This window comes from Mastomys coucha, unplaced genomic scaffold (assembly GCF_008632895.1).
Source record: "Mastomys coucha isolate ucsf_1 unplaced genomic scaffold, UCSF_Mcou_1 pScaffold12, whole genome shotgun sequence".
Taxonomy (NCBI): domain Eukaryota; kingdom Metazoa; phylum Chordata; class Mammalia; order Rodentia; family Muridae; genus Mastomys; species Mastomys coucha.
Window position 1 is genome coordinate 25,998,539 of NW_022196894.1, and position 15,822 is coordinate 26,014,360.

Genomic DNA, 15,822 nt, shown 5'->3' on the forward strand with positions numbered 1-15,822 from the left:
AACGTTCAGGATTCAGCAGGGGAAAGCCAAGCAATCTTTCAAACCGCCATGTCTGGAAAGATATGGGTGATGGAGAGCAGGAGTAAGCGGTTCTTTATTGTTTGAACATGGTTATTTTCACAAACACTTAAAGAAAGCCATAGCTATCCTACCCTTGAAGGTCTTTGGGACTCAAGGAGGTGGAAGGGGGATAAGGAAAAGTAGATGCGTCATTGGCTGAAATCAATTCCATTCAACTGTTTTCACTTGAAGTAAGCCAACGAAAACAAGCCCATGTGTCCTTGAGGTTGGGGATCTTGGAACATGTTTCATTGCTTGCTAGAAGAACAAATAAGGAAGTGGTACTCGAACATGGAAACACAGATGCAGCCAGCCTTTGAGCATAATGTGATCTGTGCAGCTATAAATGGATGCACAGGCCTTGCAGGCAGCAGAGAGAAGTAAGGATTTTGTGACAGGGACGTTGCTGAGCATGCATGGAGGCAGCCTACCTCAGACAGAGGGTAAGGGCTGAGACATTCTGCTGGACTTGGGGTGACTCATTGGGTGCTTTAGTTACTTTAGTATTGCTGTGACAAAACACCTTGACAAAAGCAATTTAAGGAAGAACCATCCTACTCGGATGCACAGTTTAAGGGTCCATCATGCCAGGGGAATCCAAACAGCCAGAGCTTAAAGCAGCTGGTCGTATCACATGCATAGTCAGGAAGCATCAAGGGCTGAACACAAGCTGATACTCAGTTTCCTCCTTCCATTTACAGTCCAAGAGCTCAACCAGGGGAATGGTGCCACCCGCAGTGGATGGGTCATCTTATCTCAATTAACTTAATCAAAATAACTCCCCAGGTACATAGCCAGAGGCCCATCTCCTGGGTAATTCTAGATCCTTTCCAGTAGACATGACTAAACCATCCTACCAGGTGAATAAGATTAATGATTTTCCAAGAAAACAGAATTAGTGTTTTACTCAAAAGCATAAAACTGTGTAGTATATAGTTCTTGTTACACTATTAAGTCCTCTGTTATTTTTCCAAAATATGTTTGATTATATATTTGTCTAGAGTTGAGCTGGAAGATATATGTTTCTACAAAGTCCTCCCATGATGTTGACGATCCACATTTTCTGAACTATTAGAGTATTATTCCATATCCTCCTGTGTAAACACTTCAAAGTGTTTCATATAACAGCAGTCACTGTGAAGGATTCTGCTTCTGCTAAGTTGCAACTGTCTATGCACTGCTTACAATCCCTTCCCCAAAACAGTCAAACTAAAGAGGCTCTCTAGATCTAATGCCAAGGTAACAATAATAGATTGGCTTTATTAAGAACCACTGTGTTCTTGGTACTATATAAAACACTTTTCATATGTCATTTAATTGATGCAAAATCCCTGAAATCTAAGTGCTAGTATATTCTCATTTAATGAGCAGATGAATTAAATACATAGAGAAGTTAAATAACTGGCTCCAGGGGGTACACAGTCGTGTTAAGTCCTGGGTGCAAATTACAGCTCCATGGCATGCAGGGGTCTTTACACACATCTTGACAATACAATGCATTGATTTTTCAAACTGATGACTTCATATTTACTTGCAGTATACTTCTCAGAGAAAAAAAAAAAGGACATGATAAAAAAATTACTTAGCACACATTTATTTCTGCACCAAAAGGAAAGAAAAGAGCATCTAGACTTTATGAGATTACTTGTTCCTCTTATCTGGTCCAACTGAGTTCATCTAAATGGGAGAAAGTACATGTGACTAACCCAAGACTGAATATCAGTTACCTCATGGAGCCCGGAAAGGACTAAAGACAACGCAGTCCTCACCAGCTTTTAAGAATCTGCTTGGTTAAATAGTTTTTAAAAGATTCTGAACCAGTGTACCCCACATATTACTACACTTATAAACAAGAGCACAATTTCACTGGTTCACGTTTTGCTTTTCAGAACAATTTCCTTGGAGCAAGAGTCTCCCCATCAAAAAGAAACATTCTGTCAAGAATAAAGTGACAGATCCAGGTTAAAGGAGCCAGGGGAGTTATTCCTTGTGATAGATGTAAGGAGTTAAACTATTCAAGGGGATACATGGGTCTTGTTCTAGCTTTCCACAAATATTATATTGAGGCAATGTCATTAACTACAAAAAATACACCTTTTTTAATTAACATCAAAATCTCCAAACCAGATTGCAAAGTTCTTTCTTTTCTAAAACAATATCCAATCAAGTACATGAATTTACAAGCTAAGGGTCATGGCTGATTGTGCTACAAAGAAATAACAGCCCCAGAAGAGTGACAGCCCTGCACGTACCATAGTGCCACTTAGAGGGATAAAAGCTTTGCTTGAGGATACCCACAAGGATAATGCACCCACTTATTTCTCTTAGCCTACAGGTATAATTTCACAAGAAATAGCAACATAGTCCTCAAATACAGATGGCTTTAGAAAACAAAATTAGATGTGGCATAGCTTTTCTCTATCAGAACTATAGCAAATGTGCCCCAGCAGATTAATGAGGAAGGTCTGGGCCAACAAGCCCAGGCCAAGGCCCATCGTTAGGGAAGGTAAACGCCTTGATGGCTTTGGAGGAATCTTACAGTCTTAAAACTAGATACTCGATTCCTCTTGACAGTTTTCCCCTGAGCAACCATTTGGTTCGTGTTTCTGTTCATAGTTGAGCAGGATGAGCTCCTGCTGGCTTTGGCTACATCTATACGCTTGTGACTAGTGGTATCAAAACATCATATGCTTGGTATTGTATAGAAAACATAACCATGACTAACATTTTACATTTACAATTAGAGTTCTAAAAAAATCAGATATAGGCCGTTCTGAATTATGTTTCTTTACAAGAAAATTATCATAATGAAGTGAAAATTTTATAAGATCTAAAAACTATAATTTTATTTATGACAGAAAAATATCAAATATTAAAAACAGAATTAAGGGATGCAAATTAATTTTATCTTAGCTGTAAAAAAAAACCCTGAAATATTCATTATTAAAACAAATAAAAGTACTGATTTTTCAGTCTAGTAATAAATAGGGATCATGTGTGCGAATGTGAATGTGAGTGTGAGTGTGTATGCATCTGTATGTGTATGTGAGAGAATATATGCATCTGTGTGAGCGTGTATGAATGTCTGTATGAGTTTATATGCATGTGTATGTACGCATGTTTGTGTGTATATGCACATGTGTGTGTTTGTATGCATGTATGTGAGTGTGTATGCATGTATGTGAGTGTGTAGGCATCTGTGTAAGTATGCATGTGTGTATATGCATGTGTATACGCATGTGTGTGTGAGTGTGTGTGACCTGGGGGAGTACAATCTGTATGTGTGATCTGTGTATGTGTTACTGGGGACTGAACCCAGGGCTTCTGTCATGCTAATCAACTGTTTTAAGATCTTTCTGTCCTTCAGTTCTCTTTGATTTTATGTTTACAAACAGTTTCACTGAATTGCCCAGGTTGATGGTAAACTTAGTAGCTCAGACAGGCCTTAAAATTGTGATTCCTCTGCTTCATCCTTCCCAGTATAGACTGTGCCAATAAGCTTAGCAGAAACAAGTGAGTAGGTTAAAAAAAAAAAAGAAAAGAAAGGGAATAAAACCATGTTTAAAGTAGGATAGGAAAGATAAAAATGTTCAAAGGCAACAAAATGAGCAAAAGCATTGCACAACACCAATAACATGGATGGCACTATGTAGATTTAATTTATAGAAAATACAAATGATGTCTGTTCCACAGAATAACATAAAGAGATGTAACACAGAAGTAACACAAGGTTTATATGACAATTAAGAAAGTGTTCAACATAATTCATAACAAAAAAGTAATGTTTGTATGTTTAAAAAGTGGCCATAACACATAATTTTGCAAGGATAGTCAGCATTACAGATGTGTGCAGGTGCTGTTCCTTCCCACTTGTACCTGGGGTTCTGAGGATGGAAACAGGTCCTTAGGCTTTCACAACAAATGTTTTACCCACTGAGATAATCCTGTTTTATTTTGTTTAAGACAGTATTTCTCTGGGTAGCTCTAGCTGTCCAAGAACTAGCTCTGTAGACAAGACTGGCTTCAAATTCAGAGATGTGCCTGCCTCTGGCTCCTACATACTGGGATTAAAGGTGTGTGCGACCACCACCCACCAGGTTGAGCCAATTCTTTAGCCCACAAATTAGGTGTATAAATTATTCCAATGAAATGTATGTTAATATGAAAAAATTAAGATGACATATGTATTCTGAATTTTAAAAGATGGTAAGGTAGTAAGTGAACAGAAAAGCAAGTGAGGAACAGCCAGAGAACATAGCAGGAAAAAAATACCAAGATTGTGTCTAGTTGGAGGAGAATGGGCTGCAGAGAACATCTCTTGGACAGTGTCAATGTCTTCCCTTCAAGGAATATCAGAAACATATCTGTGTTTTAACAAATTTGAGTTTAATAACCCTATAGCAAGCAGTAAAGATGTGTACCAGGATAGAACTTCCGAGTCTGACCAAGAAAATGGAAGAAAAGGCAGGCTGGAGTTTGTTTGTGGTTGGTGATTTGGGAAGGGCTCAGACAACTGGATTTCCCACAGCCTAGATGCTCTAACGTAGGTGAGGAGGAAGAGAAGTGAGATTGAGTTTATTGTTATCTTAACAAGTCTTATCTAGAAAGCATTGCTTGATAAAACAAGCAGTGACACCAGAGAAACTGAAAAGTGACAATTCTCTCACTTCTACCACAACCTTGTTTTGTCCATGGTCAGATATGAGTTCGGCATGAGTTTGCTTTTATCTTCAGTGACCTTATCCAGGGGCTCTGCATGACTGTGCCTGTGGAATGGTTCACAATCCCACCTGCAACCATGCAGCAAGGCCATCTAGGTACAGGGCTAGTCCTGCTGTTCCCGGCGCACTTGTCAGATTCTCAGCGGCACGTGCTCCTGCTCCTTTATAATGTCATCCCCCCACACTTGTATTTCCTTCCCACAATAATGCTGGAAAGAAAGGACTGAAGGAGACCCGGAAGCCTTGCTCCAAGACTATTTTCAGAGCTTGCTTCTCCCAACCACACCAAAGGGCTTTCCATCACCTTCTCCCCTCTCTCCAGGTGGGTAAAGCATGAGCCCCGCTCTCCATCATTACAGTGACACCAACTTAGCATGCTACCCACTCCACAGTCAGAGGGGACTTTGTGTATTTTTCAGCAAAATGAGAACAATGTATCTGGTTACAATATTATCATTATTTTCTTTCCGGCATTTTAACCTCTTCAAATTCATCTACTATGGTAACTTACGGAACAGAATAATGGGCTTTTAAATTCTATGTAAAATATTCCTATTAATACCCTCTAAGCTGCAATTCTCTCTTTTTTGTAGCAGTGTTCCAATACAGCCCTGCATTTTTGTTATCATTACATTTGTAGCGATTCTTATCTGCTACTGCAGAAAAAAACATTTGCTTTGTACTCAATTATATATAATTAGTCTTCTCTCTATGAACAAAAGAGCAGGTGTCCATCAGTTCTCTGAAGATGTACTGGTAAAGTTGGTTTGGACCTAATGATATCTATGAACCAAACAAAACATTTCTGGCATATGCTAATAGTAACAAGATTTTTTTTTTCAAACAATCAACTGGCTTTACTCTCCACCCACACAGAGTGAAGAAAGAAAAGACATGTTAACAACTTAAAGACTTAGCTTTTTTTTTCTATTAATAAGCATGAGTGGAATTTAAATATCTCTCAGGTATTATTTAGCCTAATCTCCACTTATAAAAAAGAAAATTATTATTTCATTTGAAACATTTTATTAAAATATGTGGAGGGAGGAGGTTAGGAGAAAGTTCATTAGTTGAAAAGGTCAAATCTATATAAGCATTGTAACCCAGTAAACAGTACTGTAAGGGTGCATATTTTTCTGGTTTTGATAATTGCTCTGCTGTTATATGAAACTTTGCTATTAGAGAAAGCTTGGTGAGTACAAAGGGGCTTGCTACAACTACTTTCATTTTTCTAAAGTCTAAAATTAAAGGTGGAGCTAGACCAGTGGCTCAGTAGTTAAGAACACTGGCTGCTCCTCCAGAGGACATGTCTTCTGTCCCCAGGACCCAGCTATCTGTAACTCCAACCCCAGGGACTCACCATACTTGTCTGGCTTCTGAGGACAGTGCCTGCATGTAGAACACAGTGTACTTGTAGGCAAAGCATTCCTACACACAAAATAATAGAATGAAATATAATTTTAAAGAAATACAAGGTAAATCTTAGTGGGAGAAGTATTCAACCAACCACTGGAAAATCTGTTTACCATCCACCTAACCATCTATCCATCTACTTACCCACCCATCCCTCTACTCATCCATCCATTCATCTATCCATCTATCCAGTCAGCCAGCCAGCCAGCCATTCATCCAGCCAGGCACCCAGTCACCCACACATCCATCCATCCACCCACCCAACTACCCCACTCTCCATCCACCCACCCATCCATCCAGTTCCCAGTGAATGTCTACCATGCATGACAGCCCACTGTAAACAAAATAAAGGAGTATGTTTTGGAATATAAGATAAAAATAATTAAGTAACAACGACATATATGCTACATAATCATGAAATTTTAGATTAGGAGTAAAATGGATGCTAGTTTGTATCAGAAATAACCCCCAAGGACTCATGCGTTTAAGGCAAGATCCACGTCCTGGCATCATGGAGCACCTTCAATACACACGTGGTTTAGATAAAGTATATTACTTATAAAAGCCTCATAAGCCAGGCAGTGGCAGTACATGCCTTTAATCCCAGCACTTGGGAGGTAGAGGCAGGAGGATTTCTGAGTTTGAGGCCAGCCTGGTCTACAGAGTAAGTTCCAGGAAAACCAGGGCTACACAGAGAAACCTCATCTCAAAAAACCAAACCAAAACCAACCAAACAACCAACCAAACAAAAACAAAAACAAAAACAAAAAAAAAAAACAAACAAAACAAAAAAAGCCTCATAAACACAATAAAATTGATAACAGAATGTAAAATGTATATGACAATACTCTCACTTTTAAAAAGCTCAAACCATGTCAGGCCAGATGAAGAGTGGCTTAAGCATACAGTTAAACAGGGGGGAAAGCTATTTTTAAACTGTATATGCACTATACAGCATGTTAGTAAACTTTCACATGTTGCTTGAATGCACTGAGAAGCTGGTTCTGGAAGTGAAATTGTTCCTCAGTTTCAGAGCCCAAGTGTCTCCAAGGCCCCCATGGTAGAATGGGATGCACCCACTCAACCCTGTGAGGGGGATGAGAGAGAATAAGGCAGGCAAAGAATGTGAGCATCATGTCCTTGAGAATAGCTGGAAGGTGAACCATCTCTGACAGATGTTGCTATTGTTTATCCCATGATGGGAAAGGTCCTGCAGAGGCTACAGGGAAACTGGAGTTCAGTCTTGGACAATTCATCATGGAATGAAAACTCAATCAAGAAGCTAAGTTGACTGTCTTAGTGTCCCAGTTTCTCTGGGATACCGTGACTCCTGATTTGATGGTGTTATGTCTATATGTTGCTATTTGTTACTAATCTGTTCTTTTTAGCTTTTGTTATTTTTACTTTATTTTTACTATTGAGAATTTCACACAGCCATACTTTATATACCTAACCCTGTATAGTATGATATATCAAACCCCAATATCTCTTTCCTACCATGGCCCTTTCATTTGAAAGCCCCACCCATGGGGACCCACTCCTCTGTCGTAAACTTACTATCCTTAGACCCTTAACTGATTACCCCAGTAGGGCCTTCCTGTTTGATTTCTGCCTGGTGTTTCCCTGATATTTTGCTACCTAATATATTTGTCTGTCTATCTATATAACTATCTCTCTATCACTTGATATTTATTATTTTATTTTGGCTTGATATAAACCAAATAAGCTCGCTCATTCAAAGCGTAATATATGGCTACAGTAGATCATTTCTAAATAAGCAAAGTCATATTGGGAGACATTATTATCCCTGATAATCAAGGAAAGCATAATTTCTTCTTGAACAAAAGGTTGAAATATATTGAATTTTTAAATTAACCTTTATACTGATATCCAAATGAATTTATAGTAATCTTTAGATTTTACACTCCTCAATTTTCTTTATATTAATTTATTGAAATACATGCACCGTAGATCATCTAACTTAAAAACAATGGTATGAATTTATGAGTTTAAATCATTTCTTTAAGCATTTGATAAAACACATAATCAGTTATATTCTATGTGTGCAGTGCATATGTATCAGGCATTTTGGTGATACATGTTTTTATTGTATGCCTGAATTATATTGCATAAATATATATATGTAGATAGATAGTTAGATAGATAGATAGATAGATAGATAGATAGATAGATAGATAGATAGATAGATATGTGCCTCTCTTGTGGTCATGTACGCTGAGTATTCATGTTTACCATGGTCATGTCTCATCCAGAAAACAGTATTTTAAAGTACTCCTCTACCTCTCTCAGTCTTGTCACCACCTCTTCCAAAATGCCCCCAGGGTAAGTCATATAAATGGTCCCATTTTCCATTTTAAATATGTCCTTTGGGTGGTATTGACAGCAGATGCTGCTGCTATTGTCCTCTCTGGTCACCTCTTGGGAAAAGTGAGGTCATGGCTATGCACTTCCCTGACTCTGTTGTCAGTGTGTGCCCCCCCAATCAGATATTGAAGTGCAGATACAATCGATAACAGTCAGATTCAGGGGATATGGGCTCTTCATTCTTCTTGCCTGAATTGAAAACTTGAACCATTTAAAGAATGCATTCATAGAAGTACAAATTAGCAGTGCAGACCACAATAAAGTAATCAACTCCTTTGCCAAGAACAGAGAGAAAGTGGAATGAGATTCTTCATAATAATGTCTTTCTTTATTGTAATTCATATTTTGTAGCATACAATATTAAGTAAACAAAGAAAATTCAAAAGGGGTGGACAGGAACGTCTCAGTGCTTTTAGGATTTTGAATTTTGCCTCAAGTGTTATTGTTAATTTAAGAGTTACAGCTCTATAAAATATCTGATTTCCTAAATTACCTATTGAAGTGTGAGAAATTTTCAGTCTGACTGAATCACAAACCACTGGATGGATATTTAACAGGCATATACTACTAGTCTCTGATTCTTCTCTTTCTCTTTTGAAGGAAAGTCTCACGTGGCCCAGGGTGCTCTGGAATTCAGCCAGGATTAACATTCAACTTCTGACCTTTCTGCTTGTTCTCTCTAAGTCTCAATTATACTCATGCACCTACCACACCAGGTTCATTCACTATATGTCTAACACTACAGACCTCGTACTGTATATAGACAAAATTATAAAAAACAATATGGCACCCTGCACAACTGTAGAATACTGGGAGTTTAGCCTGAGGCACCTGTATGATGGTGGAGAAGTTGGAAATTATGAGAGCAATTATTCTCACCTCTGAAACATTTGTTATGTTTCCAAAATACAAATATAATCTCTCATGTTTTGATTAACTATATTTGCTTTTGAACTTGTCAACTGTACTGCTTAATGGTTATTTCTAGGAGATTTTAAAATAATCTTTAATATTTGTAACCTTTATTTCAAAACTATTTTTAAAGTCCATATTATATCTACCAGTCTTTATTAACTTCTTAATATTATGTGTGTGTGTGTGTGTGTGTGTGTGTGTATGTACGTGTGTGTATATATATTGCGATTTGTGATGGTTATATTGAAATTTTGTCCTTAGCCAAATGAAATAGCCTATGTGTTCATTGTTTGCCTGTAGAAGTAATGTTTTCCAACAAAAACTGGGGCTCTGAGAGTTATAACTTGTTTATCACTTGGGTCCAAGATTTAAATGCCACTTGTGTTGGAAGATCTCTATTATTTCTGTGAGCATTTATCATCCTGACAAGAGACAGTCCAATGAGAAAGCCTTCCCATGTAATGACTACTGGACATCTGTCAAGGCTCCTACCTTCTCATTGAGTACATAGCCTCTCCGATACACTGCTTTTGTTTCATCTTACTGTTTTCTTTAGAATAAACTAGAATAAAGCTGCAAGAAGGGTAACGGAGGCAAGCCTAGCACACTGATCATCAAGTTGTCCAAACAGCAGCATGGCTGTGTTGGGCTATGCATTCTATTTGCACTGCATTGCAAGTAGCTGGCATTCCTTACTGTAGTCGCTGTTTTCGTCCTTGGTCCCATCAATGGTACCATCTGGATGCATCTGCAGGAAATATCCCTGCTGGCTGAATAACCTTGTCACAATCCCTTTCAGCTGGGGTTCTGCAAGACAAGATGAAATAATTATTTGCTTTTTTTTATTTTGTTTATAAAAGTGCACACTTGCAAGTTGTTAAAAACATTCTGTAACTAAATGCATAAATGCTTGTGTCATAAATATTGAAATTAGCATTGGGAAGGGGGTCATTTTAGTGTAATAGCTGTGCTTTCCTTTTTCCTAGAGGCAGAACCATAATACTTTGAAACAACACATCACTTATATGTAAATATTAAAGCTAATTACAGTTAGAAATACAGACATGTTAAAAAGTGAATTATTGCCCCCTATCCTACATATGGTATCTTCCTCCAAGCTGCCCCACCCCAAGTTTATGGTTATATTTCAGCATCACTAAAAAGGCAAAACTACCATCATAACCCTCAGCTTCCTTGTGTCATAATTGGGGCCTCAGAGACTTTCATTTCTGCTGGGTCCCAAAGCACGTGTCAGAAGCTCTTAGTTTTTTGTTTTGTTTTGTTTTTTTAAAACTCTGATCAAGTTCAACTAGAAAGATCTACAAGTGAAAGCAAAACTGTGAATTGATGAGGTGCTCAGTTACTATCTTTTCACCATGGAGGGGCCAGCCAAACTCACTTCACCACGGATGGGCTAGCCAAAATCACTTCATCACAGAGAGGCCGGGGCCAAACTCACTTTGCCAATACAAAGCAAAAACAAAACAGCAAAACAAACAAATGAAAAATGCATCATCACCATTTCCTTAAAAAGAGACATAAATGGTCCTCACTTTTAGGCATTTTATACATTTAAGCCATCAAAATCCTTTTTATAGCACATGTATAGTTTGTACATCAGCTAATATAAATATTTACAGCTTTCTTAAAGCTGTAAATTATGGTGGTCCTTATAGCAACAAGCTGCTTTCTATGGGCTTGCTATCATTTCATCTCTAGTGCTGGATAAAAATTATCTTAGGATATTTACAGCTCTAATTATTTCATAAAGCATAAGTGTAGTGGTATTTTTATGATGCGGCTTGTATTGTGATGCTAAATATTACATTTAAGATCCTGATGTAAGGATCTTAAGGCCTGATTGACCCCAGAGACAAAAGAGTCCACACATAGATCCAAATGAGGCTATGTGACCTTGCCCCCAAGTTGTTTCTCATTGGTGAATAAGGATGCCTACAGCCTATAGGTGCACAGAATTGAGATAGGTGGAACTTGGTGTTTCTGCCCTTGGGGTCTGAGGAGAGCATGAGGGAGAGAGAAGAAAGTAGAGAAGCCACCATGGGGTAATAATCTTAAAATAATAGCCATGTGTGTTGGCTAATCGGAGTTAAGAGCAGCCCCGATGACATGTGGCAAATCATATTGTGAGATTATTGGCTGGAAAAGAGACATAATAGCATAGAGGATGGGTCCAGCTCTAGTGCTGTTTAAGGCTTATTAAAAATTAAAGATCATGTATGTCTTTTATCTGGCAACTGAATCATCAAAGGCAGAATAGAAGCTCCAGATTGATATTAAGCATAACTACAACACATAAGACAAAAAGACGATTGCTCTCTCTGATGGTATAAACTTCGGCAAATGATAGAAACCATAGAATTGTTTTGAAGTCAAGGATGGCATCTATGGAAGAACAATCACTGAATTTACACCTATCAACCCCAGCCTTTGTGCTTATTCAACCAATGGTGGCTAACAATTTCTTTTTTTCTCTTTCTGTGAATACACCAGGCAAACGAAATACTTCAATGATGTTTAGTTCTAGCAGGAACCCGGTATATAACTTGATGGTCATAATTGAAAACACAGGGTAATGTGTGTGGAGTCAAGGTGTTCTAAGAAACAAAAGAGATACAAAGAAAATCAGAAACGAGAAACAAGGGTAAATAGAGAACTGAATTTGAAACTGTATTCTGGGTAATAGCAACCTACCCTCTTGAATTAAATTAAATGCTGTAATTTGTAGATCTAAATTTCCTTATCAATACAATATGGAAGTCAAACAAAGTGAGCCTTGGGTCCCTTCCATGATTTGCTTCTTGTCACATTAGTGTGACAGGATTTGTCCTCAATGCTTATCTTCCATGGATCCACTTAACACCACATGCATACCAAGGCTATGTCAGAGAAAAACACAGCTACGAAACAAGTAATTGTGCCTATCTGTGATGAGACTGCATGGCTGGAAAGAGACTTCTAGTATGGCCCACTCATCTCTAGGTCTGAATGGGGACACAAGCCCATTTGAGAGCCCCAGGTTTTTAGAAGTCTTGGGTAAACAATATATGATCTGGGTCTCAAGTATCTCATCTGGATTTGAAAAAAAAAAGAAAAGAAAAGAAAAGAAAAAAGAAAGAAAAATACTCAGACTGTAACTCCAGAGAATATCAAATGGATGACTATATGACAGTATGAACTAGAAAACTTCATAGCCTATAAATCCTAATTAACACATAAAGTTTCAACTATGAAAACCAAGGAAGCCACAAGGGTGAAGACAGCACGCTGAGAGCAGACTCCAGGCCTCCTGGGTCTGTTCTGGTGAAATACTAGCTGAACTTGGGAAGGCACGATGTAAACGGCAAGCTGAGAATAGACAGAAAGACAGAAAATGTCAAAGGAAAAGAGACAGAAGTCTCTCAATCCATGTCTTTCTGATACGCATAAGGTCATTTTGTGAAATATGGGCTTCTTTGGTAATGAGATGCACGGCAGCTTACGCATTAAAACCTGCAAATTATTGCTTGTTTTCTTCCTGCTCCTCTTTCTCCATCTGCAATTAAACACTGCTTTTTGCCATGGTGACGTTATCCCCCTGTTGGGACTCTGGGAGTTCAGGTTGGTAACTCTTGTTCAGCATAATGAGCGTTAGACCTTTACACCACCTCCCTGTGCCAAGAGCAGTGAGGACTTAGACATGGATCGGAGGCTTAATTATATGATGATCTAGAAACACAAATGTCCTGCACCACAGAGATTTCACAGGAGACCAGCACATCTATTGAGCATGCCCAAAGCCCAGCACAGGCCGTTGCAAGCTGTGCAGACCACCTCTAAAGCGGTGCCCCATTCTGTTCTCTCAATCCCTACCAGCCCATCTAGTCTCCAGCCAAAAGTAGCCCCTCCAGAAAGGGGCCAGCATAAGTGAGGGACTTGTGGGGGTGAAGGGGTATTTTACTATATTTGACAAAAATATTAAATACTTAAGCACATGTTTCAGCATATAAAGCATCCTGTGCATATTTGAAAACATATTCTTTGTCAATCTCTGCTTAGGAACTTAAGAGATCAGGATAGGGGTTTGTCTGTGCTATCTCCCAGGGAGCACATAATCTAATGCATGAAACATACATCACAGTAATGTCAGTGGTGGAGATATTAAATGAATGAAGCAATGTGCCATGATGACTCCTGAAGCAAGGACCAATTCTGTCCATGTTTGACATATATACCAGTGCCTCTTGAGGAATGAGTAGGCTGCCCTCCCCAGAGTATGTATGTATTCATATGTGTAGGAATGCATGCACATATGTGTATGTGTTACCTGCCATATATGTGTGTGTGAGAGAGGGTAGAAAGATAGATGATAGATAGATAGATGATAGATAGATAGATAGATAGATAGATAGATAGATAGATAGATAGATAGACAGACAGACAGACAGACAGACAGACAGGGACAGAGAGTAGTGAGGAGGAGGCCAAAGGACAACTTCAAGTATCATTACCCAGGCACCACCTGCCTTCATCTTTTCTTGAAACAGAGACTCTTACAGGCCTGGACCTGCTAAGTAGTCTATGCCAATGAGCTCCACAAATCCTCCTATGTCCACCTCTCCAGTGCTAAGGTTATGAATAAATGCTACCAAGCTTAGTGCTCTCTACTAAACTAAGCCATCTCCACAGCCTGTGAGGAGAATTTTCATCTGAAAAGAACAAAAAACAAACAAACAAACAAAAACAAAAGCAAATACAAACAGAGGCATTCCAAACAGAAAACACAGCAAGCCACCTCTGCCAATGATACAGTACAGATAAATCATAGAGTAAAAGTTCTCAAATGCTGGCATACAAGTGAGTATGCCCAACAAATGCTTATGGATCAAGAGTAAATTTAATGAAATCATGAAATTTAATAAGTCATTGAAATAAATTTATTGACTTCTTTACAGTTTAAACAACTTTTAGATTGAGAAGTATGTTATTCTGTTACTCTCCTGTTTTTTGTTTTTGATTTTGTTTATGTTTTTTAATAAACTGGTGGCTGAATTCTCTAATGGCAGCAGAGGAGTTAGTCTGTTGCCTTTTATACTCTAGAGTGAAAGTGGCAATACTGCTAGCACTTTGTTCAAATCCATTTCCTCCTTTTCCTGGGCACCCAGCTCGACCATATGTCCTAGCCTGCCTTGCAATTAGGCTTGGCAGATGAGACGGTGTCATATGGAATGTAAGTGGAAGTGATATGTGCCATTTCCAGGCCAAAGCTTTCAAAAGCAAACATCCTCTGCCACCCTCTCTCTGGATTAAGACGACTAAGCCCTAGGGGGATGCTGAAGCAACGGGATGGAAGAAAGCTGTGCCTTGAATAGTCAATAGAGAAAATAAAACAGCTATCAGACACACCCACCTTGGGCAATGGGGTAAATAACAAACAAAATTCCATTGGCTCCGTGTGGTGGTTTTCTTCTAATGAGAACAGTATGGAAAAGAAGGGAGGGGGTGATTTTACTGAAACACAACAAAGTTCTGTTTTAGCCAGATGACCAAGGATAACATCAATCACAATGATTCGTGGTGGGAGCTTATATCACTGGTATGAGCAGACAAAATGGCACTTAACTTATGTGACTTTTTATCAAAACGTATAACCCCCAACTCTGAGAGAAACACAAGACAGATTGCATCCAATGGGCACACAAAACTCTTGACTCAAACCCCTCAAAATCTCAAGGTCACCAATGAAAAAAAGAAAAACAAAAAATGTCATAAATAAGAATAGAGAAGGAGCAAAAGGGGGCATGACAATTAAATGCAATGTGGTATTTGGGACCTAAAAAATTAGTAGGGTTAAAATGAAGGAAGCAAGAGGCATGGTGGCACATGCCTATGGTAGCGGAGCTTGGTAGGCTGCGGCAGGAGAAAGTGTTAGGTGACTCTGACAAATAAAAAGACAGACAGACAGACAGACAGACAGGCAGGCAGGCAGGCAGGCAGACAGACAGGCAGGCAGACAGACAGACAGAGAGAAGTAAGGAGAAATGGAAGGATGGAAGAGGGAGGAAGAGCTGAATAAAGTTTGGATTTCAGTGCATCATAATGCATCAAAATTAACAAGTCTTAATCGTGACAAATGTCTCAGAATAATGAAGAATGTTAATAAGGAAAATGGATGTAAATCATATGGGAACTATATTACCGTAACTTTTCAATCAAAAACTATTACAAAAATAGTCAAGTTAGGGATGCATATCTGTAATCCTAGTAACTGGGAGGTGGAATCAAAAGGATCAGGAGTTCAAGGTCAGCCTTATAACAAATTCAAAGTCAT

General features: G+C 38.6%; 1 protein-coding gene across 2 annotated transcripts in view; it reads right to left on the minus strand.

The window, feature by feature from the left end:
* Positions 1–15,822, minus strand: part of Fgf12 (fibroblast growth factor 12) — a 539,267-nt gene that overhangs the window by 201,480 nt on the left and 321,965 nt on the right. For both annotated transcript variants that reach the window (XM_031363565.1, XM_031363564.1), the window contains one exon: positions 10,191–10,301. In XM_031363565.1, the coding sequence (XP_031219425.1) occupies positions 10,191–10,301 (111 nt within the window). The remainder of the gene's footprint in view (positions 1–10,190; positions 10,302–15,822) is intronic.